Source organism: Protopterus annectens, chromosome 1.part2 (genome assembly GCF_019279795.1).
Source record: "Protopterus annectens isolate FY-2018-M chromosome 1.part2, PAN1.0, whole genome shotgun sequence".
Lineage (NCBI taxonomy): Eukaryota > Metazoa > Chordata > Ceratodontiformes > Protopteridae > Protopterus > Protopterus annectens.
In genome coordinates this window covers 960,609,554-960,633,680 of record NC_056727.1, presented here as the reverse complement: position 1 = coordinate 960,633,680, position 24,127 = coordinate 960,609,554, and the positions used below count along the sequence as shown (strand labels likewise).

Below are 24,127 nucleotides of genomic sequence, written 5' to 3'. Positions count from 1 at the left end.
TTCCAAAATGAAAATTGACTGGGTCAGTTCCTGGGGGGGGGGGGGCAGTTATCAATTTAGCACTTCCCTGGAGTAGATGACTTCCCAAAGGATACGATCATGTATTTCTTGGAGTTTAGTTTCAATTCATGATTCTGGCACCAGTTATTGTTTTGGGGCAAACCTTCCTGCATGATGGTTAGGTCATTTGGGGATTCAATAACTGCTCCTAGCATGCAGTCATCTCAGACTTGGTCGGCCAAAGCCCTTTGGTATTTCCTTTTACTTTGGAGATGTGTATGCCAAACGGAAAGTCTCCGCACCGAACCCTGGGGGAACACCATTGGTGACTGGTCTCTTTCCGTGTTTTGATCGCCTGTATCTTGTGAGCAAGCATACATGTATACATTCTTTGGTTCACCTTCCTGATTTGTATTAACCTGATTTGTATTAAATTATATTCCTTGTATAATACAGCACCACTTGTTAGAATGTGTTTTAAATTTGTAGTTTGGAACAGTGTTCTAGTGAGCAAAGAAACAACATTTTGAACCAATAATGACAAAACTACCCGGGCGGCCACGGTGGTGCAGTGGTTAGCATTGTCGCCTCACAGCAAGAGGTTCTCCGGTTCGATCCTCGGCTGAGGTGCCTTCTGTGCGGAGTCTGCATGTCCTCCCTGTGGTCGCGTGGGTTTCCTCCGGGTGCTCCGGTTTCCTCCCACATCCCAAAGACATGCTGCAGGTGGATTGGACACTCTAAATTGGCCCTAGGTGTGAGTGCGTGTGTGTGTGTGCGCCTTCTGTGGAAGGTTGGGTGCCGGGCTGGCAACTCGACACTGTAAAAAAAACTCCACTGCCAATCATGAGCGGACAGGTGATCTACTGTGGCGACCCCTAACCAGGAAAAGCCAAAAGAAGAAGAATGACAGAACTACCCATTTCAAAAAAATTTCAACCATAAAAGGCCACTCAAACTTCTGTCATTACAATCCACCAATATCCGTGAATTTGCAAAATCTCTGCAGAAGTCAGTCATCTAAATAATTCCACATTAAAGGGATCTGCAACTAATGAAGAGGATGCTGCTAGCAAACAACATTATATGTCATTGTTTCATCTACAAATAAAGGGCCTGTTACCGTTGAAGAATAAATTGCTTGTGTTGCATTAAAAAATGATAAGCTAGTGATTTTGCAATGGAGAATGGATGTCAAACTGATAATGGGTTCATAGTTACTAAGTAACTCCGCCAAAGGAGGACATTCATAGGACTGTAGCATCCATTCCCATTAAAGTGCAACACAGTACAGTATCAGTGATCCTTCTGCATACTGTGGGAGTAGTACCCACAGTTTTCTGCATCAAAAGCAAGTATACTACCTGTTGTGCTACTAACAATGCAAACAACTTAGCATAAATAGCACTAAACTTCTCTTTCCCTGAAGTTCTCAGCTCCTTGCAAAATCCACTTGACGATCAACTAAATCTCTCAACTTCGCAGCACAAGAAATCTGGAAAAAGCCAGAAGGGGGTTAAAGGCCCCAAAACAGGGACACGTTTTAAATATTGCTTGTATAATCTTAGAAAGTTGCTAAAATAGTGATGTTATGTGATCCTATCTCGCCTACATTCTGTACTGATGGGCTCGGAGCCGATCCCTCGGCTCCGACTCGGCACGCTATGCTATAGAGCGAGGCCTCTTATTGGCTGAGCTATTTCTTATCCCAGGATGCACCACCACTAATCCCCCAGATCTCGTTTGCCGCTTACTAAGCTAAGACGTGGTCTCAACTTGGCTGGGCTAAGTACTACTTTATTTAGGCTTTTCCTGTCAGGAGTTTGCTTGTTTTGAACCCAAAAGCTGTTTTAACAGCTATTGTGATACGAGTGTGTTTTGCGTATTTTTATTGAGGAATTTGTGTTTTTTTCGTCAGGGAAGGTTTCCCGTTTTAGTTAGAGGGGCCTTCCCCTTTTGCTGTTTGCTATTTTAGCGTTTGTTGTGGGTCAAGTACCCGTTTAAGTTAGAGGGTCTTGACCCTCTCTTTCTGTGTTTTTGGTTAACTATATTAGTAAAAAAAAAAAAAAAAAAACTTTGTATTTCTTTCAACTACTAGTTTTTGGTGCATTTCTATCTGTAGACATGTCAAAAGAACATAGACCCTCCGGGTTTAAAAAGTGCGCGAGGTGTGGTTATAAGATGTCCATAACGGACGACCACTCCTCGTGCGTTTGTTGCTTAGGCGCCAAACACCTACAAGAGTCATGAAGCGTGTGTCACGCCTTTTCATCAAGAGTCCTCCAGGAGAGGAAGAACAAATTAATCCTAAAAGGTTTGATAAAGCCCTCCTTCGAGGAGGCTTTATCTTCATCTTCCTCTTCTTCAAAAAAGAAAAAAGCGTCTGCTCCGACCAGTCTGTCGGAACCGACTGCCAAAAAACCTAGGCAGGCTTCTCCATCGGCTCCACGGACTTCGGAGCCGAGGGCGGAACGGTCTGCCTCGATGCCTCCAGTCTCGACCACTCTGGTTTCGGAGCCGAGAACTGGGGCATCGAGAGGCAGGTCACCTTCATCGGCTCCACTGATATTGGAGCCGATGAAGGTTGCCGGCTCAGACTCTTCCCCTTCGGCGCCGAAGTCCTCATCGGCACCGAGGGAAATTGCCTTGAGATCTCCCTCGGAACCGATAATTATTGAATCCATTTGGAGCCGGTCCCCTAGTCCTATGGAGCAGATGGAGCTGATGGAGAAATTGGTTCGGACCCGATCGGTATCGTCCAGATCCTCCAAGATGTCTGATTCGGACATCGACAGGGTGCTCCTAAGACTCTTCCAGTCTCCGGTGTTCCAAAAGTTAGTTTCGGCTCCAGCCCATTCGGCTTCAGAGCCGATGGTCCACCTTCCTACTATGGTTCCTCCTCCAACAGCCTCGGCACCGTTGGAGCCGGTGCTGGTGGAACCGGTGGAGGTTTTAGGGTCGGGCCCGACCCTTACTCCAACTCCGGCTCTTGAGTACGCGGACTTCTTCCGTCGGCCCCGGGGGGGATGCTTCGGGATTGATGTTTTCGGTCCCAAGTCTTCCTCTCGGTGCGTCGGCTGCGGGAGTGCCATCTACCGTCGTGGCCACGGAGGTGGGACCCTCCCAGGATTCTGGTGGTCCCGCCTTCAGGGCTATGAGGAGTGCGTTAGCCAAGTCATCTCTGGCTACCTCCACGGTCTCCCCAGCTCCTTCCCTGCATACCGAGACTGGGTCTTTGGCAGTCCCCCTGTCCTTAGACAGCGGAGCCCCGGGGCCTGAGGTTACCCCCACTGGGGTTTCCCCCCCTCCTGGAGGGCCTTCTGAAGCTTCTTCGGAAGAACCCCCCAGGAAAAGATTGTGCAAGAGGAAGCACGTTGACTCCCCTGATGAGTCTCTTACATCAGACACTGATCTCGATGATGCAGAGGGGTCCCCTAAGTCTTCCTCGGATGATGTCTCCTTTGCAGACATCCTGGAAGCCCTTAAACAACGAGGCGGCTGGCAGTCCAAACCCCCTTCTGCTGATGAGTCGGTGTTCCTTAAGGCCTTCGGGGCTCAGCCCTCCGCCTCCTGGGTGTCTCCGCCTTGACGAGCTCTTGGATTTGATCTGTCAAGGCGTGGGAACACCCAGACTCTGTGGAACCAGTGCCTGCTCGTCCTAATAAGTTCCTCTCGGCACCCCCTGAAAAAGAGTTTCTAACTAAAGGTGTGGCTGTAGATACTTTGGTGGTGGCATCTGCTACCCAGCAAGATGTAGCAGAGGCTTCGACGTCCGTCCATCCTCCTAATAAGGAGTCTAGGAGCATGGATCAGTACGGAAAGCGCACCCTAAGTTCAGCGGCCTTTACATTAAGGTCCTTGAACTACCTTACGCACTTTACCAGATTTCAGAGGGATCTGATTAAAGAACTTTCCGATACCCTCTTGGGTAACCTGCCTGAGGAGCTGGCCCAGACGGTTGGCTCTCAGCTGGCTACATTATCGTCCATTTCAAACTCGTCCATGAGGCTCATTTCTTATGCGGCCGAAGGGGCGAGTAGAGCGGCGGGTACAGGCATTGCTCTACGGAGACAAGCCTGGCTCCGCCTGTGTCATTCATGGAGGCCTTTAAGTCTTCCTTTGCCGACGCCCCTTTGATGGGTCCTCCTGTTTGGACCCAAGGTAAAGGACACACTGACCCGCCAAGAACAGGAGGGTAAGACTCTGACTGCCATAGGGCACGATTTTCCACTCCCTTTCGGCCTTATCCCAAGGCTAAAAGAGGAGGGAAAATGTGGTTCCGTAGATCTCAGAAGCCTTACCCCTCTCAGCAGGATGATCCCCCTTCCAGAGGCAGGGGAGGGGGAAATTCTTCCGGAAGATGCCGTCCCAGAGGCGGCAGAGGCCCTCGCAACACTGGAGACTGCGAGTCCTTTCGTGGCTCTTCAGCCTTTCACAGTCCCTGAGGGATTGCCCGACTGTGCAGCTCCGGAGCCAGTCGGGGGTCGTTTTTCGAGGCACCTAAAAGCCTGGGAAGGTATCACTCAGGACCGATGGGTGCTTCGAATTATCGCCGGAGGTTACTCCATCCCTTTCTTTCACTCTCCACCTCAGTCCAAAAAAATCCCGGACCCGCCACCCAGTCAACGGGAAACTGCAGCCTCAGAAGTTTCAAAGCTGCTGCAAAAAGGAGTCATCCAACCGGTCCCCACAGACCAGATCGAATTAGGGACTTACTCAAGATTCTTTTTGGTGCCAAAAAAGACCGGGGACTTGAGACCCATTTTAGATCTCAGCATTCTAAACCGTTCAGTCAAAAAGTCCAAGTTCCGAATGGTCAACCTACAAACCATTCTCCCATTGCTGGAGAAAGGTGTTTGGATGTGCTCCATAGATCTCAAGGACGCTTATTACCATATCATGGTACATCAAGCGTCCAGGAGACATCTGCGCTTCAGACTAGGAGGCAGTCATTTTCAGTTCCGCGCGCTGCCCTTTGGTCTCACCACAGCCCCCAGGGTGTTCACCAAATGTTTGGCGGTCGTGACTGCTCACCTGAGAAGTCTAGGATTCCAGGTGTTTCCGTATCTAGACGACTGGCTCCTAACTGCCACCTCCAAGCATCTACTATTGAGGAGCCTACAAGCCACTATATCTCTGGGCAATTCCCTTGGAATCACCTTCAATTGGCCAAAGTCTGTGTTGCTGCCATCTCAACGCATAAGATTCATAGGGGTAGAGATAGACTCAAACCAAATGCGGGTCTATCTACCTACAGACAGAATACAAACCATTCAGGCTCAAGTTCAAGCCTTACTTCCCAGATCCAAAGCCCCAGCCAGAATGGTCCTGCAGCTATTGGGATCCATGTCCGCCATGGTTCTTCTAGTCCCCCTGGCAAGGTTGCACATGAGAATTCTCCAGTGGCTTCTTTCAGCTCAATGGTCCTTTCAGGAACTCCCTCTCAGTCACCTCATATGGATCACAGAAACCTGCAAACGGGACCTTCGCTGGTGGCTAGTGCCCTCCAATTTGGATCAGGGACTACCCTTTGTTCCACCACCTCCTGCGGCCACTTTGACCACGGACGCCTCCCAGATGGGGTGGGGGGGGGCATTCCCTGGGCAGGTCAGTCCAAGACAAATGGCACCCAGAAGAGACCCTACTTCATATCAACATTCTAGAGATGAGGGCGGTGCTTCTGTCCCTTCAAGCCCTTCACGATTACCTCTCTCAGGGCGTAATTTCCATTCACTCAGACAACATGTCAATTGTCTGGTACCTGAACAAACAGGGAGGGACCAGATCCTATCCTCTTTGCAGAGAGGCCATGAGAGTCTGGGAATGGGCAGTATCGACCAAACGCTTTCTAGTAGCTACTCATATTCCGGGCAAGTCCAATGTGATAGCCGACAGACTGAGCAGAACCATCCTCTCTCCTCACGAATGGTCTCTGAACATGACAGTTGCAAATCAGATTTTCAGCAAATGGGGAGTTCCGTGTTGCGACCTCTTCGTGACTCCACTGAATGCGAAGTGCAAAACATTCTTCTCCCTAACCCCGGCTCCGGGGAAGAGCCCCATGGACGCACTAGCCCGTCCTTGGCCCACCGGCTTGCTTTATGCCTTTCCCCCAGTTCCTCTCCTTCCCAGGGTGATCCAAAAGGCATCTCTCTTTGGGGAGCAAAATGATCCTAGTTGCTCCGTACTGGCCTCGTCAAGTATGGTTTCCCTATCTTCGGAAATATGCTCTGGAAGGTCCATGGTTCCTGGATCAGATCCCAGACCTTTTGGTTCATCAGTCGGGACTATTCCACCAGTCCCTACACATCTTAAAATTGACGGCTTGGCTCCTCCTCTTCCAACTATAGTCAGGAGTCATACATTGGATCCAGAAGTTGTACACATCTTAACTTCGGCCCACAAGTCTGCTACAAAGAAATTGTATTCTAGCAAATGGAAAAGATTTGCTATTTGGGCTCAACTCCGGGGCCTGGATCCCATCACTATTCCCGTATCAGAGGTACTAAAATTTTTAACTTCTCTTTTCAGTCAAGGCTCTTCAGTCTCTACCATCAAGGTTCAATTGGCAGCGATTTCCAATTTTCACGAATCTATAAACCCACCTTTAATGAGCAACAGATTGTGTAAGACCTTCTTGAAAGGTGCTGCGCTTTTAAGACCTCCGATTTCTCATCCTGCTCCTCCATGGGATCTCGATGTAGTGTTACGCGCCTTAACTTCCTTCCCCTTCGAACCAGCAGCTACATGTGATCTAAAATTTCTATCGTGGAAGACTGCTTTTCTGGTGGCAATTACTTCTGCCAGAAGGGTTTCAGAGCTTCAAGCTTTGTCTGTAAAACCCCCGTACTTGGTTTTTCACAAAGACAGAGTATCTCTCAGGCCAAATCCTTCCTTTGTCCCTAAAGTTTGTTCCAGTTTCTGCCTACAACAATCATTAGAACTTCCAGTCTTCTTTCCGAAATATTCTAACATTCATATTCCACACATTAGATGTCCACAGGCAGTTGCGTTTTTATTTAGATAGGGCCAAACAAACAAGGAAAACAGATCAATTGTTTGTATCCTTTGCAGACAATAAATTGGGCAAAGCTGTCACAAAGGTCACTCTTGCCAAATGGATCAGGGACTGTATTACTCAAGCTTATTCTTATTGTAACAGAGCTTACCACCTCTGTCAAACCTCATTCTACAAGGGCTATGGCTACTTTGATAGCATTTCATTCTAAGCTTGCTATTAGTGACATTTGTGCTGCGGCTACATGGTCTTCCCCGCACACATTTATTTCCCATTACAAATTGGATGTGGCATCTAGAGGACGAGCTTCATTTGGTTCCACAGAGCTCAGGAGTGTTTTCCAATGAGCCACCCAGGATTTAGGTGCTAGGGACGCTGTCCCATCAGTACAGAATGTAAGCGAGATAGGATCACATAACAACTTTTAGTTATGTACTTACCATAACTTTAGATGTTTGGGATCCATCTCGCCTACATTCCCAATAACCCACCCTCCTTCCCCCTTCCTTGGAGATCAGAGGATATCAGAAGGTCTGAATCCTGTTGTTTCATCTTGAAACATCTAACAATGTTATATAAACAAGTTGTGCTTGTGTGCATGATTGCGGACAAACAAGATTTGGGGGATTAGTGGTGGTGCATCCTGGGCTAAGAAATAGCTCAGCCAATAAGAGGCCTCGCTCTATAGCATAGCGTGCCGAGTCGGAGCCGAGGGATCGGCTCTGAGCCCATCAGTACAGAATGTAGGCGAGATGGATCCCAAACATCTAAAGTTATGGTGAGTACATAACTAAAAGTTTTGTGTTACCATGTGTTTCCTGAAAGGTAGGAAGACTGAAACTTAGAGCTATCATTTATTTAGTGAATTCAGTTCTCACTGATTTGCCAGAAAAACACAAATTTTGAGAAGAACAGACCAAAAATATGAGCCAAATATTCTGTGAAAATCTGGATAGTGGAGAACTATGGACTCGACTCCCTGAATCACAAGTGGTGGTATGGGTAGAGAATTCAGGCTGCTGTTTGAGCCTGAGTAACACTTGCCACCAGGTATACCTAGCTGGGGCATTTTACACAGACAAGGGCACACACAGTGACGCGGGTGCACAGACACATGGGAGCAGCATAACTCCTGCAAATAAAAGAACAGAACAGTGGCAGCATAGCCCCTGTAACACAGAACAATACAAGAACAGCTAGTTTAGTTAGTTTAACTTCTCTGCGCAAATCTACGTTAGCTTGAAAACTCCACTTCATTCATTTTCACGACCGGTCTTGCAGCTCCCCCTGGCTGTATGGTTCCGGCACCCAGGTATTTAATGAAAGATTAATAAAGTAGTCTAGTTTCTTTCCTTTTCCTGAAGAAAAAAATGTGCCACTTTCAGACTGTGTATTGGTGCTGTGGAATGCAAAGAATGAAAACTGTACCTGTGTGAACTAATTTGCTCATTATTTTTTGTGTACGCACCTTCCTATGGAACATCTGCAGTATTGATGTCTGATTGCATATGTATTTTATGGGCATTTGTCTAGAAATCCAGTTTTCATAGTGCAGTCTTCCCTCTGTTTCTTTTCTTTGCATCTGCATTCCAGTTTTTGAGATTAAGGAAAATTAATCCCCCAGAGTTGTACACAAAGGTACACAGATTTTGGTATTTTGTAATTATTGCGTGCATCTCCCAAATTGTCCACTACGTGAAACAGAGGTAAAGGTTGTTTTTTTTACCTTTTAACCTGAAGTGCAGTCATTCCTCTCCTAGCTCTTTGCTGTTGATGAATTGACCTCATCCATCACAAAAGATTTCCTGACCGACCTCCTCAAATTGTGCATCCCCCTTTAGTATTTTAGGGCTGTCCTTCCTCAGTCATGTCTTTACTTTTCTGACCTTAGCTGCATAAAAAGATACAAATACTGGAACAGAGTTGTGAGCATATATTTGTAGTGCATTTAAAAGAACGTTTCATCCCATTGTCATACCTTTTAGTCAGTATGTGTTCTGGTCTGAGATTGTAAGAGTGTTGTAGGTGGGGACCCTGAGTTATAAATCTGCAGTGATGCCTTATGATTGATTCCTCTTGAAGGATTCATTCCTCAGTTGTTAGTGCAGAGTCACTTCTTAGGGAAGAGATGAGCATTTAATCCTTTTGGTATAATTACAAGTTGAATATGTTAACATGTTTTGTAGTGGAAGTAATTTCAGCAATAAACGTTTATGTAAAAAAATTTAAGATTTTCCTACAGCAAGTGTCCCAAAGAAAAGGAGTAGGGCTCTTGGAGGGAGTAAGGTGTTAATAGTTCAGGATTAATTTATTGCTTCAGATTCTACGAACATGGTCTCTGTAAATGAGAATGTGAGAAGTCATGCTTCCTGGGGATATCTTGTACACTTTTACTTGGTGCATAACAATGTGTGCCTTCAGGTTAGGGAGAGCAAATATTTCATTAAATGGTTGAATGCGATAGTTCAGCCATTAATGGTTTAAGTCTTCTTGATGATCAAAGACTTATTATCTGCGAGTAGCAACTTAGTGGATGAAGTGTTGGTTATATGTGGTTCAGTCCTAAGAACTCAAAGGAACATGCTGGCTGGAGTAAATAGAGGTAAATGCCTGTCTGGTTAATATGCTGTCTAGGCTATTTTGCAACATTAATAAAATTGCATTAGATACCAGCAAGTGATCCTTTATGCTGGTCTAAATGACATTGGCAGGACATCTACTGAATATATGATCTGAAGTAGGCAGACTTCATTTGTCTGCAACCTGTGGGTATCAGATCCGACATCGGATCCGAGCTGGCAGTTCAAAAGCTTTAGGATCTGAGCTCCTAGCTCCTCCCTCTACCCATAACCCCTTGCCAAGCCCTGACTGACCTCAGATTTTCGTTTGCCGCATTCGAGTAGCCAACGGATTTCACGAGCTCCTAGTAGCAAGTATTTCAATTCAGTATTCTGACAGAAAAATTTCTTTTCTTTTAAAAAATTTTAGTTAAGAGTGTGTGTTTAGGCTTTTCTTCTCCCTTTAGTTTAATTTTTTCTCGGGTTTTGCGTAGTTTTGACTTGGTTTGTGTGTGTGTTAGTGTAGGCCTGTTAGGGTGTAGTCAAGGCAGAGGCACCTAAGGCGATATTTTCAATGCAGTGTGGCCACAAGCTTTCTCCAGCTGATGGCCACACTCGGTGCGTTAAATGTCTGGCGGTTGAACCCCTGTCATCTGGTTGTACCATATGTGCAGGGTTCAACCCCCGGGCTTTAAGAGAGCGGAGGTCGAAGTTGGTTTTGGCGGGACTTATCCCTCCGGAATCGGCTTCGGCCTCTGCCCCTGCTAGTCAGCAGTCCCCCCCGGGTGCTGCGGTCTCCCTTTCCTCCGCAGGGACTCAACCTCCCACCAAGAAGCCGGAGGATAGGGAGACCAGGAGAGAGAAAGAAAGACACAAGGAGAGGCACCACAAAAGACGGGCCGAAACCTCTGTCTCGGCCCCTCCGTCTAAGAGGGCCTCTCGGCCCCTCCGTCTAAGAGGGCCTCTCGGCCCCTCCGTCTAAGAGGGCCTCTCGGCCCCTCCGTCTAAGAGGGCCTCTCGGCCCCTCCGTCTAAGAGGGCCTCTCGGCCCCTCCGTCTAAGAGGGCCTCTCGGCCCCTCCGTCTAAGAGGGCCTCTCCTGTGGCTTCTAGCTGTCCTCATTCTCATCTCCATTCTCCCCGGTTCTCTCCTGGACCAGAGGAGATGGAGACTGGTCCTGCTTCAAGGTCACCGAGGCGGCATTCTAGGTCTGCCTCGGTGGCCTCATCGAGGTCCACCTTCTCTGTCTGAAGCGGATATGGACCGGATGATGAGGCGTTTCATCCAGGCCCAGATGCAGATGGGAGTGCTCCTGGCCCCCCCCATCCGGGAGGGGCCTCGACCCCATGTTTTGTCCCTATAGCTCCTTCTCCGACCCGACTCCCGGGTTCGGAGCTGTCGGAGCCGGGCAGAGTTGGATCCGGGGGTGGTTCGGATCCGATTGGTCGGCGAACCTTTGATCCGATCCATCCCTTGAGTGCTTCGGGTACTTCGGACCCGACCTCTCGGAGCCGGGGGCCGAGCCTCGGATCCGAGGGAGCTGGTGTGTCTTCGGCTCCGTCTAGGTCGGAGCGCACTGGTCTCTCGGATCCGACAGTCTCGGCGCCGGCTCTGATCCATGCGTCGGATTCGAGTGGGGGTCGGCTCTCGGGGCTTAGAGAGGTCGGCTCCCCCTCGGCCTTCGTGGTGGAAAGAGCGCTGTTGAGGACCTCCGGACCCCCGGTCCCTGCCACGGCTCCACCCCGCACTCCTTCACAGCTGGGCCAGGCTCCCATCAGCCGGTCCCAGGGACAGCCCGCCTAGATGTCCCAAGTAGTTCCCTTGGAACATCTGGGTGCTGGCGAGGACTGCTCGGACAGTCCCCCTGAGGAAGTGCCTCGCAAGTGGAAGAGGAGGCACGTGGACTCCCCTGAGTCCATCACTGAAGACACAGACTTGGATGAAGGGGAGGGCTCCCCAAGATCACCCCCAGAGGATGTCTCATTTGGAGACATCATGGAAATGTTAAGGATCAGGGGGGGGTGGTCTGCCCCCAAGGCCTCCTCAGACGAGTCTGTGTTCTTGGAGGCATTTGAGGCGGGCCCATCTACCTCTTGGGTGTCTCCTCCTGCCGATCCTCTGGTGGACCTTATTGCCACCAGAGCGTGGAAGGACCCAGACACCGTTGAGCCTGTTCCGAAACACCCGGATCGTATCCTTAGTCCCCCTGCAGACCGCACTCATTGGAGTAAGGGACCCCCAGTAGATGCCATGGTGATGGCTGCAGCCAAAAAGAGGGAGTTAGCTCAGGAAAGTCCCTCTATACATCCCTCGAGCAAAGAGTCCCGCTCGACGGACCGCATTGGGAAGCGAGTCTTTAGTTCAGCAACCTTCTCTTTGAGAGCGCTGAACTACATGGCACATGTCATAAGGATGCAACGAGACCTGATTAAAGAATACGCTGCATCCCCCCCAGAGTCCATGTCGGCGGAGGACAAACACCTGTACTCCACCCTTATGGCCACTCTCAGAGCGGTTTCAAATACTTCTATGCGGCTACTTTCTCACGCAACTGAGGGAGCCGCTAGAGCTAGCAGAGCGGGCCTCGTCATGAGGCGTCAGGCCTGGCTCCGCCACTGTGACTTCGCAGAGCCCTTCAAAGCGACCTTCGCGAATGCCCCCTTCGATGGTTCTGCCCTTTTTGGCAAAACAGTTCGCGAAACGCTGGTCCAGAGCGAAAAGGATGGGAAGACGCTGTCTGCCGTCTGAGTCCGCTTCTCAGCTCCCCCAGAGGTCCTTCTCGAAGAACCAAAAGGGACAGAGAAAGATGTGGTTCCAGAAATCGCAGCAATCCCAACCTACTCCGGACAACCAGTCCTTCCGTGGCAGAGGACGACAGGGAGGTCGCCATCCTAGAGGCAGAAGGGGCTCCTAGGAACTTTGGGTCCAGAGAACCTTTCTCTGACAGACCCACGCAGCAACCCTAAAGGGTTGCCCAGCCGCCCATCCCTGGAGGCCGTCGGGGGGCGGTTTTCGAAGCACCTGACAACATGGGAGTCAATCACGTCAGACCGTTGGGTGCTTCGGGTGATATCCAAAGGCTATTCAATTCCCTTTCACAAAATTCCCAGATCCCGAAGCCTCCCCGATGTACCACCCAATCAAAGGGAGGCAGCAGCTATCGAGATCGCGCAGCTGCTAACAAAAAGAGCCATCCAGCGCGTCCCCCGAGATCAGACCGGATCAGGGTTTTACTCCAGGTTTTTTTTGGTGCCTAAGAAGACGGGGGACTTAAGACCGATTCTAGACCTGTCACAACTGAACCTGTCTTTAACCAAGCAAAAATTCCGGATGATCACCTTACAATCTATCCTCCCCCTTTTGCGGGAGAACGACTGGATGTGCTCCATAGACCTCAAGGACGCATACTACCACATTGTCATGGACAGACGGTCCAGGAGGTTCCTTCGCTTCCGGCTGGGAGCCAGCCACTACCAGTTCAGGGTCCTTCCCTTTGGTCTCACCTCTGCCCCCAGGGTGTTTACCAAAGTACTAGCAGTAGTAGCGGCCCACCTGAGACTCCAGGGAATTCAGGTGTTCCCATACCTGGACGACTGGCTCCTCACGGCGTCATCAAGGCATCTGCTGTGCTCAGCCAGGGACTATTTCCTTCACATAGCTCCTCGGCTGGGCATCGCCATAAACAAAGAGAAGTCTTCACTGGATCCCACACAGCTTATAGACTTTATAGGAGGAAGATTGGACACAAGAAAAATGCGGGCATTCCTCACCCCGGATCGACTGTCCAACCTGAGGTGTCATGTCGCGGCCATCTTACGACCTGCTCCGACAGCAGCTTCGGTCCTGAGGGCCCTAGGTTCAATGGCGGCAGCCATTCCGCTTCTTCTTCATGCTCGACTTCACATGCGGATTCTTCAATGGACCCTCCAGGTCTAAAGGTCCCCGCTCTACTTCCCTCTCAGCAGCCCGATAGCCATCAGCAAGGCATGCAGGAGCTCCCTTCTTTGGTGGCTCCAGTCAACGGATCTCCTAACAGGGAGACCTTTCTGTGCTGCTTTCCCCCTAGCCACGGTGACCACGGACGCTTCTCGCCTCGGGTGGAGGGGACATTCAGCGGGATAAATTGTCCAAGGCACGTGGAACAGTTCAGAGATCTCACTGCATATAAATGTCCTGGAGATGAGGGCGGTGCTATTAGCGTTGCAAGCACTACACAGCCTTCTCCCTGCAGGGACTATTGCTATCCAGACGGACATGTCAGTAGTCTGGTACATCAACAAACAGGGGGGAACCAGGTCCTATCCCCTTTGTCGAGAGCCCATGAGAGTCTGGGAATGGGCAATCTCCACCAATCGCTTTCTTGTGGCAACGCACATTCCAGGAAGGTCCAACATCCTAGCGGACAGCTCAGTCGCACCATTCTTTCCCCTCACGAGTGGTCTCTCAACACTCTAGTAGCGAAGCAGATTTTTGCCGCCTGGGGGCAACCCTGTTGCAATCTTTTTGCTTCTCCCTCAAACGCCAAATGCGACAGTTTCTTCGCTCTATTTCCCCCATTCGGGGAATCCCCGAGAGACGCCCTGGTGCATGCTTGGTCTCCTTTACGCTTACCCTCCACTGCCTCTAATGCAGAAACTTTTGCAGAAAGCAAACAGCTTGGGGAGCAAAATGATTCTCATTGCCCCGTTCTGGCCTCGTCAACCTTGGTTCCCCTTTGTGTGGTCTCAGAGTAAATCCTCCCTGGATTCTAGATCTGATCCCGGATCTCATCTCCCATCCTCAAGGGCTTCCAATTCCGAACCTTCACACCCTGAAATTGACAGCCTGGCTGCTCCAAGTCCATCCCTGATAAGGACTCCCGGTATCTCGTCACCAGTGAAAGCCATCTTAGTGGCGGCCCATAAACCTTCCACTAGGAAGGTTTATCGAAGCAAATGGAAGAGGTTTTCTATTTGGGCAGAACATAATAACCTTGACCCCTTTTCTGCACCACTTTCGGCGGTACTGGACTTCTTGACAGACCTTTTTCAGCAAGGAGCAAGCTCTTCCACGGTAAAGGTACAGATGGCAGCTATTTCCCATTACCATGTGGGTCTTGACTCAACACCTCTCATGGCTGCGAAAATTTGCAAAACCTTCCTCAAAGGTGCATTTCTCTTGAGGCCTCCGGTTAAGGAAGCTATACCACCTTGGGATTTATCTCTAGTTCTGCAGGCCCTAACCGCTCCCCCCTTTGAGCCTGCAGCCTCTGTGGATTTAAAATACCTTTCCTGGAAAACTGCCTTCCTAGTAGCCATTACATCAGCTAGAAGGGTTTCTGAACTCCAGGCTTTGTGTGTCAAACCACCGTATCTTTCCTTTTTTCCGGATAGGGTTTTCCTCAGGACCAATCCTTCCTTTCTACTGAAGGTCTCTTCAGAATCCAATATCAACCAATCGATTAACTTGCCAGTTTTTTTCCCCAACTATAAAAACAAAGGAGAATATAAATTACATTCTTTAGATGTTCACAGGCAGCTGCGCTTCTATATTCACAGAACAGCTTGTCATAGGAAATCCGATCAACTGTTCGTCTCCTTTGCAACATTCGCTCTGGGTAAGGCAGTCTCTAAGGTTACCCTGTCGAATTGGATTTCTAACTGTATCTTGCAGGCTTATGACACCTCAGGAAGGCCAGCACCTCAGAGAATTACAGCGCATTCTACCAGGGCAGTATCCACGTCTGCTGCTTTTAAATCTAGAGTGCCTTTAGATGATATCTGTGCAGCAGCCACTTGGACCTCATCTCATACTTTCATCTCGCATTATAAAGTGGATGTTGTTTCCAGAGGGAGAGCATCCTTTGGCTCTGCGGTGCTTCGGAACATCCTTCCATGACGGCCGCCCAAGGTTTAGGTAGCTGGGGACTCTGTCCCACAGGTTGCAGACAAATGAAGTCTGCCTACTTCAGATTAAGAAGTTATGTACTCACCATAACGTTCCATCTGAGTAGGTGACTTAATTTGGATGCAGCCATCCCCCCTCCATCCCCTTGACCTTTTTAGCAATATTAGTCCTGGTTTCCCAGGAATCTGGTATACAGGGCAAACTCAATCTGAGGTCAGTCAGGGCTTGGCAAGGGGTTATGGGTAGAGGGAGGAGCTAGGAGCTCGGATCCTAAAGCTTTTGAACTGCCGGCTCGGATCCGATACCCACAGGTTGCATCCAAATGAAGTCACCTACTCAGATGGAACGTTATGGTGAGTACATAACGTCTTATTATGTATGGCTATGCTAATGGAGTTTTCAGTTTGACTGCAGTAGGTAGTTCTCCTACACTTCAGCATTCACCTCAAGAAACCCTAGTCTAGCCAGTATGGTTAACAGTGAGTTCAGACATAATGGGCAGGAAGCATAATAAATGTTAATTGTGGATATTTACATTACATTACATTGGGAAGGAATGTTTTCAAAGACAAAGTACTTTGCTTGTGATAGTTGCCATCTGGGGTATTTAAAAAGTAGGTTGTTTTTTTCTGAATGGATTGGGTGTTTCAGAAGGTTATTGACATTGATTCCCACTTTGCAGTTTTCTGTAAACTTGATTAACAAGAAATCTTGGTTGATGGTCTGGAGATGGGGAAATGTCTGTGGCTCACCAGTCGTCATGAAACTCTAAGCACCTGCTACCCATACCATGTGGGGTCTGACTCTTACTCCGTTTCCTATCCGTCTTGCTACATAGTAAGCTTAATGCATTGCAAGTAGATCCCTAGTTATACTATTGTTGGTGGTGGTGGGGGGGTGTTGATATTAAATGCCTAACCGGTCAAGATGCACAATGTGGACAGCATGACACTGTCGGTAGCCTGTGTTACCCTTTCAAAGAAGTTAACCAGGTTCACTGGGCAGGATCTCCTCTCGACAAAGCCAAAGTACTGCAGGTGTAACTTGATGAGATCATGGCTTACCATCAGTTATAATGTTCAGTGGCTTTGCAAATGATGTAAGTATAATTCCCAGGGTTAGTGGTGGAGCCACCCTTATGGAGTGACATCACTACTGTGCACAAAGTCTGAGGTTCAAACCTGTGGCTAAGCACAAGTTAAATAGTTTGAGTGGCCCTGCCATTGGTTGTTTTCTCTGAATATCATAATTTTAAGATGGACATGTGGTGATGGTGGAATCTTTGTTTACATGACTAATGTAGTTCAGTCATGTGTGCTGATGAATAAATAGATATGTGAACACTTTCTGTGTGACTCTAAATATTGTATCAGATTGTCATATTGTAGGGTTTTATCAAACCCTAAAACTGTCCTCTGACAGATGTTGCAATAATAAATATATATATATATATATATATATATGTATATAGAGATGTATATCGATCTTTCTCTCTCGTGTATATATATATATATGTATATATGTATATAGAGATATATATATATATATATATATGTATATATATATGTATATATATGTATATATATATGTATATAGAGATATATCTTTCTCTCTCTCTCTCTCTCTATATATATATATATATATATATATATATATATATATATATATATATATATCTTGTTTAAACTGTAAACTTAAGTTATCCTCACACTGACCAGACCCAAAGTCTTTCTTCCAAGTAGTGTGAAACAGAGTTCTTTCAAGTATTAACAAAAGTAGGCTACGACCCCAATGTGACATTTCCAACTAGAGGGTTTAATGCTCTTAATGTCGCTATTGGTCATTCATACATTTAAATGTCTAATACTGTAACTATTCCTGCAGCCAACTCCGATCATAGTTCTTTCACGTATTAACAAAAGTAGGCTACGACCCCAATGTGACATTTCCAACTAGAGGGTTTAATGCTCTTAATGTCGCTATTGGTCATTCATACATTTAAATGTCTAATACTGTAACTATTCCTGCAGCCAACTCAGATCATGCTTGTGTATGAACAACTATTTCCATTCCTTGTAAAGTTAAGCTCGGAGTACAAGCTTAAAGAATTTTGTAAACTAGTTAATGATTCTGTCAGAAGTGCAAGTGAAAGGTTGAGGGATGTAAATAATGTAACCCTGGATGTCATGTTTGTTCAGTCTTATTGTGGGTAAGTTACTGAACATATTCCATTAAATATAATAGACATCAATTATTCTCTTAACTGTAGCAGTTCTACAAAAATATGTAATGAAACTGCTTCCAACGTTCTTTTGTTTATCAGAAATATTTCTCTGTAGTTGTTCAGAGCTACAGAGATTCTAATAAGACAGCTTCACTTCAAGAAGGCACAGTATGAGAAAAATGTGGCTAATGGTGCAAAAGGCTTTTTTTTCTGGCTGTGCCAAGAAACCAAACTCAGACTAACATTCTACGTCTTAGCGTATTGAATATATTTTAAGGGTAAAGTTGATAGATATTTTATAGGTGCAGGAGGAGGTGCTTAGATTCTTTCCTGGAATCCCTCGCCAAACAGACCTAGATGAAGGAGAAAGCTCCTCCCGCATTCTCCTCCTGGAGGCACCACTTTTGGTGAGCTCCTGCAATCCCCTAGACAAAAAGAGAACTGGTCCACTGACTTGCCTTCTCCCTGATGAGGAAGTGTTTATCAAGGCATTCAGTGCAGGCCCACCTGTCTCTTGTAACTTGGGTGAAGATCTCTTTCTTCCAAGGGATCATCCGCACTGGTGTGCAGGAGACCTCTTTGGATTTTGTTGTGGTTGTAGCAGGCATAAAAAAGGAGCTGTCAGAAGAAAGCTGTGTAGTCCATCCAGATAGTATCTGGAATTCAGAGGAGTGGATTGGTTTGGGAAGCATGTTTACACTTTCAGAGCTTTTTCACTGAGAACACTTAAGTACATTTCTCATATTACGAGTTTCCAGAGGGAGTTGACAGAACAGGCCCTAGAGTCCTTCAGGAGACTTCAAACTGACACTAAGAAGGCTATGAAACTCAAATGTGTCAGCTATGTTGTTTATTGCCAATCTTACATGAGACTCTCTACTAACACAGTGGTTAGACCAGCAAGGGCAGTGTGCACTGACATCGCAATCCACAGTCCTTTCTGGCTGCAAATGTGCCACTTTGCAGACATCTGTGTCCTTTCTAAATGGCCCCCTGTGAAGTCAAAGGTTATGCCAGGCTAAAAGTGAATGTTCATGAAATGTGCTAATGCCAGGCTGACAGAAAATGTGTTCCTGTTTTTTTTTTGTGTGTGTTCTGGCATGTTGATTTTTGCAATGTATATGTCACCTAGTGAAACCCTTTCCTTTGTCCAGATGTTAAAGCCGCGGGGAGAAGACCTTTCTCAGAAAGGATGGCACCTTCTTCAAAGATAACAGACAAGGATGAAACAACATTGTAATGCAGTGATCAATGAAATGCTTTAAGACCCATTTAGGATGCATTTAAAGAAGAAACTGATGTGAAGGTGTACGAGACAAACTCTTGACTGTTGTGATGGGTGTGGGCTAGCTGGTATGACCAGTCACCATAGCAACAATGAAGTCACAAAGGACTTTGGCTATATAATTGTAACTACGTTCACACTTCCTCAATATTTTATTAAGTCGCAAGTCAGTTATATAGTCAAAGTCCTTTTGTGACTTCATTGTTGCTAGGAGAGGGACACGACAGAATTGCAAGGGCTGCTGAAATACCATATGGCTAGGACAAATGGCATCAGAAATTTGACTATCAGTTTGTGGTGTGTAAGGTAATTATGGTCTGCACAAAACTGACCATCTAAGTGACATAATATTATGACATATGTGGTGGAACGCTGACAGACAGTTCACAAGAACACCTTCCTTTTTCTTCCACAAATGTATCTGCAAGACCTAGACTTATGCAAAACACAAAGTTTGAAACTAATGCCTAAAGTGTCTGTGGAAGGACAGTCCTGCAAAGTGCTCCAAAATGATTGTCCACTGTCCTAATTTCTTGAGAATTGCAGTTGGATTTCTGTCGTAATTGCTGTATTATGTCACTGATGCAGGCATTTTTTCTTGAAGAATGTACAGTTACGTGGGGCATTAACTAACCTTAATTACTGACTATTGAGAAGTTTGTGCTGCATTACTGATATCCTCCCACTCGCAGCCCTCAACATTCTTCTAATGTGGACAACCTTTAATTTATATAAAATTTGCTTTTCTATAAAAGAGCTCAAGACAGCATGTTGTGGCAGCCATAGCTAGGGTTATGTGACAACTTTTGCTGCAGTCACATTACCATGAGAATGAGCAGTGTTCTAAAAGATGTTCTGTCAAAACAGAAAAAAAAAATCCAATGGCAAACTGACAGTCTTTTAGCAGTGAGTTTATCATGCATCCTAACTTGAAGAGATGAAATTAACTGCTGCCTGTTCCTTGGAGACTCCTTCCTAACTAATCTTAAAGTTGTTCCTGCATTGCTCATTACTCTCTCTAAATTCATTGCCTTTCTTAATGAGAGTTAACTGTTCAGCCAGCATTGTCTTAATTTCTTTTCGTAGAATTCTACTCAGTCCCCCAGTTTTTAGTACTCCCAGAGGATATGTCTAAATTTTTCTCTCGACAGTGATTGGTTAACTCCACGGCAGACCTCAAAACTTGAGGAAAGTTAGTGTCCAGTGTGTTTCCAGGTTAGGTATGCAGCTGCTTTTCAAGAGCTATGCAATTATTAATGTAGCTAGAGATCTTGGCAACTTCAGGATTGACTTGCATCTCTGAGTACACACTGGCAACTGTACCTTCATTTTCAGGTTGAATGAAGAATTGCTTGCTAGCCTCTCATGCAGGCAGTCTAGCTGTGTCTTTGTACTCTTAAGTTTTCTCCAATTTGCTAGTGAAGTGGGAGCGTGATGTGCGATTCTTTCTTGAGAACAAAGTAAAAGTGAAAAAGCAGCAAACCAAAGACCAGGAAAAAAACGGACCACAAAACTTATAAGCTTTCGTTCGTTTAATAAAACACCACAAACTTCATCAGAATAAATACAAAAACTTGAAACCACCCTTTAAATACTTGTCATGTGCAAAAAAAACCTTATCCAATGACAAAATGCTTCAAATAAATTATTTAAATAGCCATTATGATGCCATGAAAATTTAAAAATGCAGTACAGAATTTTTAACATTACATATATATATAAATACAAAAATGTATTTATATAATAGTCAATAATAAGCTACTAAACAGTGTTTCATCAATTAAAACCCATTTTATGAACAATTACATCAAAGCCTTTGTAACTGAAGAAAACACTTGATGTTAATAGTTTCATTTAGTCCTGGAGGGTAGTCTGCTCTTAGAGCTATCTGCCATTTAGTTTCCCTACATTCTAATAAGGCTTTAAAATTACCCACCAAAGGACCACAAACTACTTTGTTCTTTTGAGTTGTCTAGCCATTTTTGGTTCCTCCTTAGGCTTATCCATAAAGTTTATTCTGATCTGCTGGCCATATAGTGTCTTTAAAAAAAAATGTTGACTTCTCCTGAGTTGATTGAGTCCTTCCATCTTTGTCCACAAAGACGATTTGTATAACATTGTGTTTTACCCATTATGCTGAAAAAGTTGTAAGTGAATTAGAATTATTGCAAAGGCCCAAGAAGCAAGAAACTGCTTTTGAAAGGAAGGGGGTTGGGCGGAATTGCACCTTGCATCACCCTACAGATGTTTTTGCACATGAACTCCTTGGGGGTTAGTGTGGATTACTTTTTATCTTGAAGCTTTTTCACATTTTTTTTTAAAAGTACTTTAATTCTTACCCTTTTTTTGCATGAGCGTGTATTAATACAAAGTCTACTCCTAGCTATTGCCTTGAGAACCAGGGATTTATACATGACTGATGCAGTTGTAAATTGTGTGATACGTATGTAAGAGTATTTGAATCTAATGTTTTTGCTGTATAATTTCAGATGAAGCGTTTGATGCAGATCAGAGAGCAGAGGGATAAGTTAATTAAGGAGGGGAAATACACGCCTCCCCCTTGTCATGTGGGAAAAGATGAGCCAAGGCCCTGATAAAGACCTCCAGAAAGTGAGGAAAGACATTGTACAGAAGGAACCATTCAAGCCTCCTGGAGCAAGCTGAACTGTGTATGTGCTGATAGTGTAACAGTGCCACCACAAACGCCTGCATGTCTGCTCAGAGGACTAGAATCATTACGGTCTCTAAACCTTATTAAAATATTGTTTTATAAATCCATGTACTTTGTTTTCATTGTGTTGCCTTCCTTCACAGCGTAGTATTTAGTATTTATGGATCTCTGCTGCTGCTTTTCACTGTCAGTAGTAGCTGGGGTGAATTTTAAATACTGGTACCTAGTCAACATAATGTGAGGTGTACTGCAAACAGTTTCGTTTTCTTTTTTTTTCTGCTTGTGAGTACTGTGATTAAGCAATTTCCTGTTGCACTATACTGCCACAGAGTCATTTTTTTTCTGGCTGTATTATCAACTTCATTTACACATCCCATTTTTGAAGCGAGTATGTTTTTATTGCTGTGTCAGAGGCAAGCATTCCACTTTTGACTCAAGAGTATTGATGCTGTGTGAGTCACTCCTGCTATTCGTGAAATTTAGTGTTTTTTTTTCTTTGTGGGACACTGACTTTTTTCATGTAGGGATGCAAGTATGTGCCCTGAGTAGGCGTTTCATTTGCTGTAAAGCTGTCATTTGTAACACGTTTTTATTGTATGTAGTTGTGTATTATAACAGTGTTTGACATTTAACAGTTTTAAGCTGTCCTACTCTAGAAACTCAAAAGAAGCGATGGGATCACTTGTCAGAATTTGCTGGATCACTTGTCAGAACTGGCTGAAGTTGTGAATGTTGATAACCTCTCAAATGTAGTTCTTAATTTTTCTACATCTTGCTACAGGGGATCTTGACTACATAAGACCTCCATTTGCAAATATGTTTTTCACAATTTTTGAGAATGTTTATTCTTTGCGTCTTCTACCCCCTTTGTTTTCTGACCCAAAGTGATAAAGCATTCATGTGGCACCTGACATCCAGTTCCTGTTGCATTTCCAATTAATTGTGCACTTCTTCCTTTAGCAGAGCTTGACATCTGGTCTTACCCAGTCTCAGAGGTTCAGGTTTTAAAAGGCAGAAAAGTATGTACAGATTTGTTTAGAATTACTACAGGGAGGTCTGTATCGAACTCTGGAGGTCACAGCTGCAACTAAAGCAGACCTCTTTCTAATGCATGTACTTTTGGAAAGCACATGGTGGAACTTCTGTATTAAAATGTTGCTTTCTGCGGCTAGCTGTAATAGCAACAGCTGGCTGTTGACACTGAGTAAAACATCCACAGATATGTCTCTGTGGATGGGGAAAACAACTGAAGAAAGAGCAGCTGTATAGAAGATGAGGAGATTTGGGATTGGCAAGGACATGAATATTGCTGGGCAACAATTAAAGGCAAAATAGTGGACGAACTTAAATCAGAGGTTGTAAAGCAAACTAATAAGAGGTTGTCATCAATGTACAAACTGGAGTTTCTATTCTACTACTTTCTAATAAATGAAAAATAAATAAATGAAGAATAGCCCAAAAATCAAATAAACAGAGAAAATGACAGAAGGCAGTGGCTCCAAAAGACAAAAAGCACAATGCTCCACAAAAAATAGCGTATACTGCCTTCTGTCATTTTCTCTGTTTAAATGAAAAATAAAATTGGGAAAGGGCCATACTTACTGAAATCGTTTTCCTTTTTTTGGTTTTACTTTCTAGGCTGGCAATGCACACCTGTCCCAATCTAACCATTCCAAGCCACGCCTTACTTCTGGGGCTTTGTCTTCGTCACTGTCTTGGCCTTTTCCATTGTGTTTTAACAAATATCACCTCCTCTTCCTTGAACCACCCAATTAACTTTTTTTTTTTTTTTTTTTCCTCTTGGTTGCTTATTTACTCCAGGCTTCTGCATCTGATCTGTACTTTGCACTGTCTTGTATTGAAATTCAGAATGACAATGTGTTCTTTGAAGTCAGCCCATGGGACAGTTGTCTGCCCTCATAATTAAGTACTAATATAAAAACTTAAAACTCTGGGGTGAATTTTTTTTTTTTACGGTATATTTTTTGATGGTGTGCTTTTTGTTGAGCGCTTGATTTCTCAACTACATTATAGTGCTCCCAGTCACTAACCCACCACCCCAAGTCCCTGGGGGGACAGGAGTTCAGATTGATTAGTGTGCGTACCAATAAATACAGCCAAAATTATTTTTCAGCAAGCAAGTTCTTATTAGTAAATCGGTCCTTGCTGCAGAAAGCTCTTAAACGTTTTAAATTATAAGCTGAAATGTTAGTGGGGTTCACAGTACTGAGTCACCGTGAGCAAATTACACATATCATTTAGACTACAAGATAGAGAGAACAGCTATGAATTGTCTCGTAAGGAAAACGGCTGTGAATAGTCTCTTAATCCATCTGTCTTTAGAAGACAGGAGCCAGTAGAAAAGACAAGCAAAACAGAAATTCTGAGAAGTGAAGAGAATTTAAATAATGAATGATTCAATGTTGACAAGTACAGACTAATTATATCATGAAAATATCTTGAACATTTCTTGCGTTGTTTTTCCCATTT

The 24,127-nt window shown here is 45.4% G+C and overlaps 1 protein-coding gene across 2 annotated transcripts in view; it reads left to right on the top strand.

The window, feature by feature from the left end:
• NDUFS5 (NADH:ubiquinone oxidoreductase subunit S5) overlaps positions 1-21,744 on the top strand; it is a 106,390-nt gene extending 84,646 nt beyond the window's left edge. For both annotated transcript variants that reach the window (XM_044059915.1, XM_044059916.1), the window contains one exon: positions 21,456-21,744. In XM_044059915.1, the coding sequence (XP_043915850.1) occupies positions 21,456-21,560 (105 nt within the window). In that variant the 3' untranslated portion in view covers positions 21,561-21,744. The remainder of the gene's footprint in view (positions 1-21,455) is intronic.
• The last annotated feature ends 2,383 nt before the right edge of the window (positions 21,745-24,127 follow it).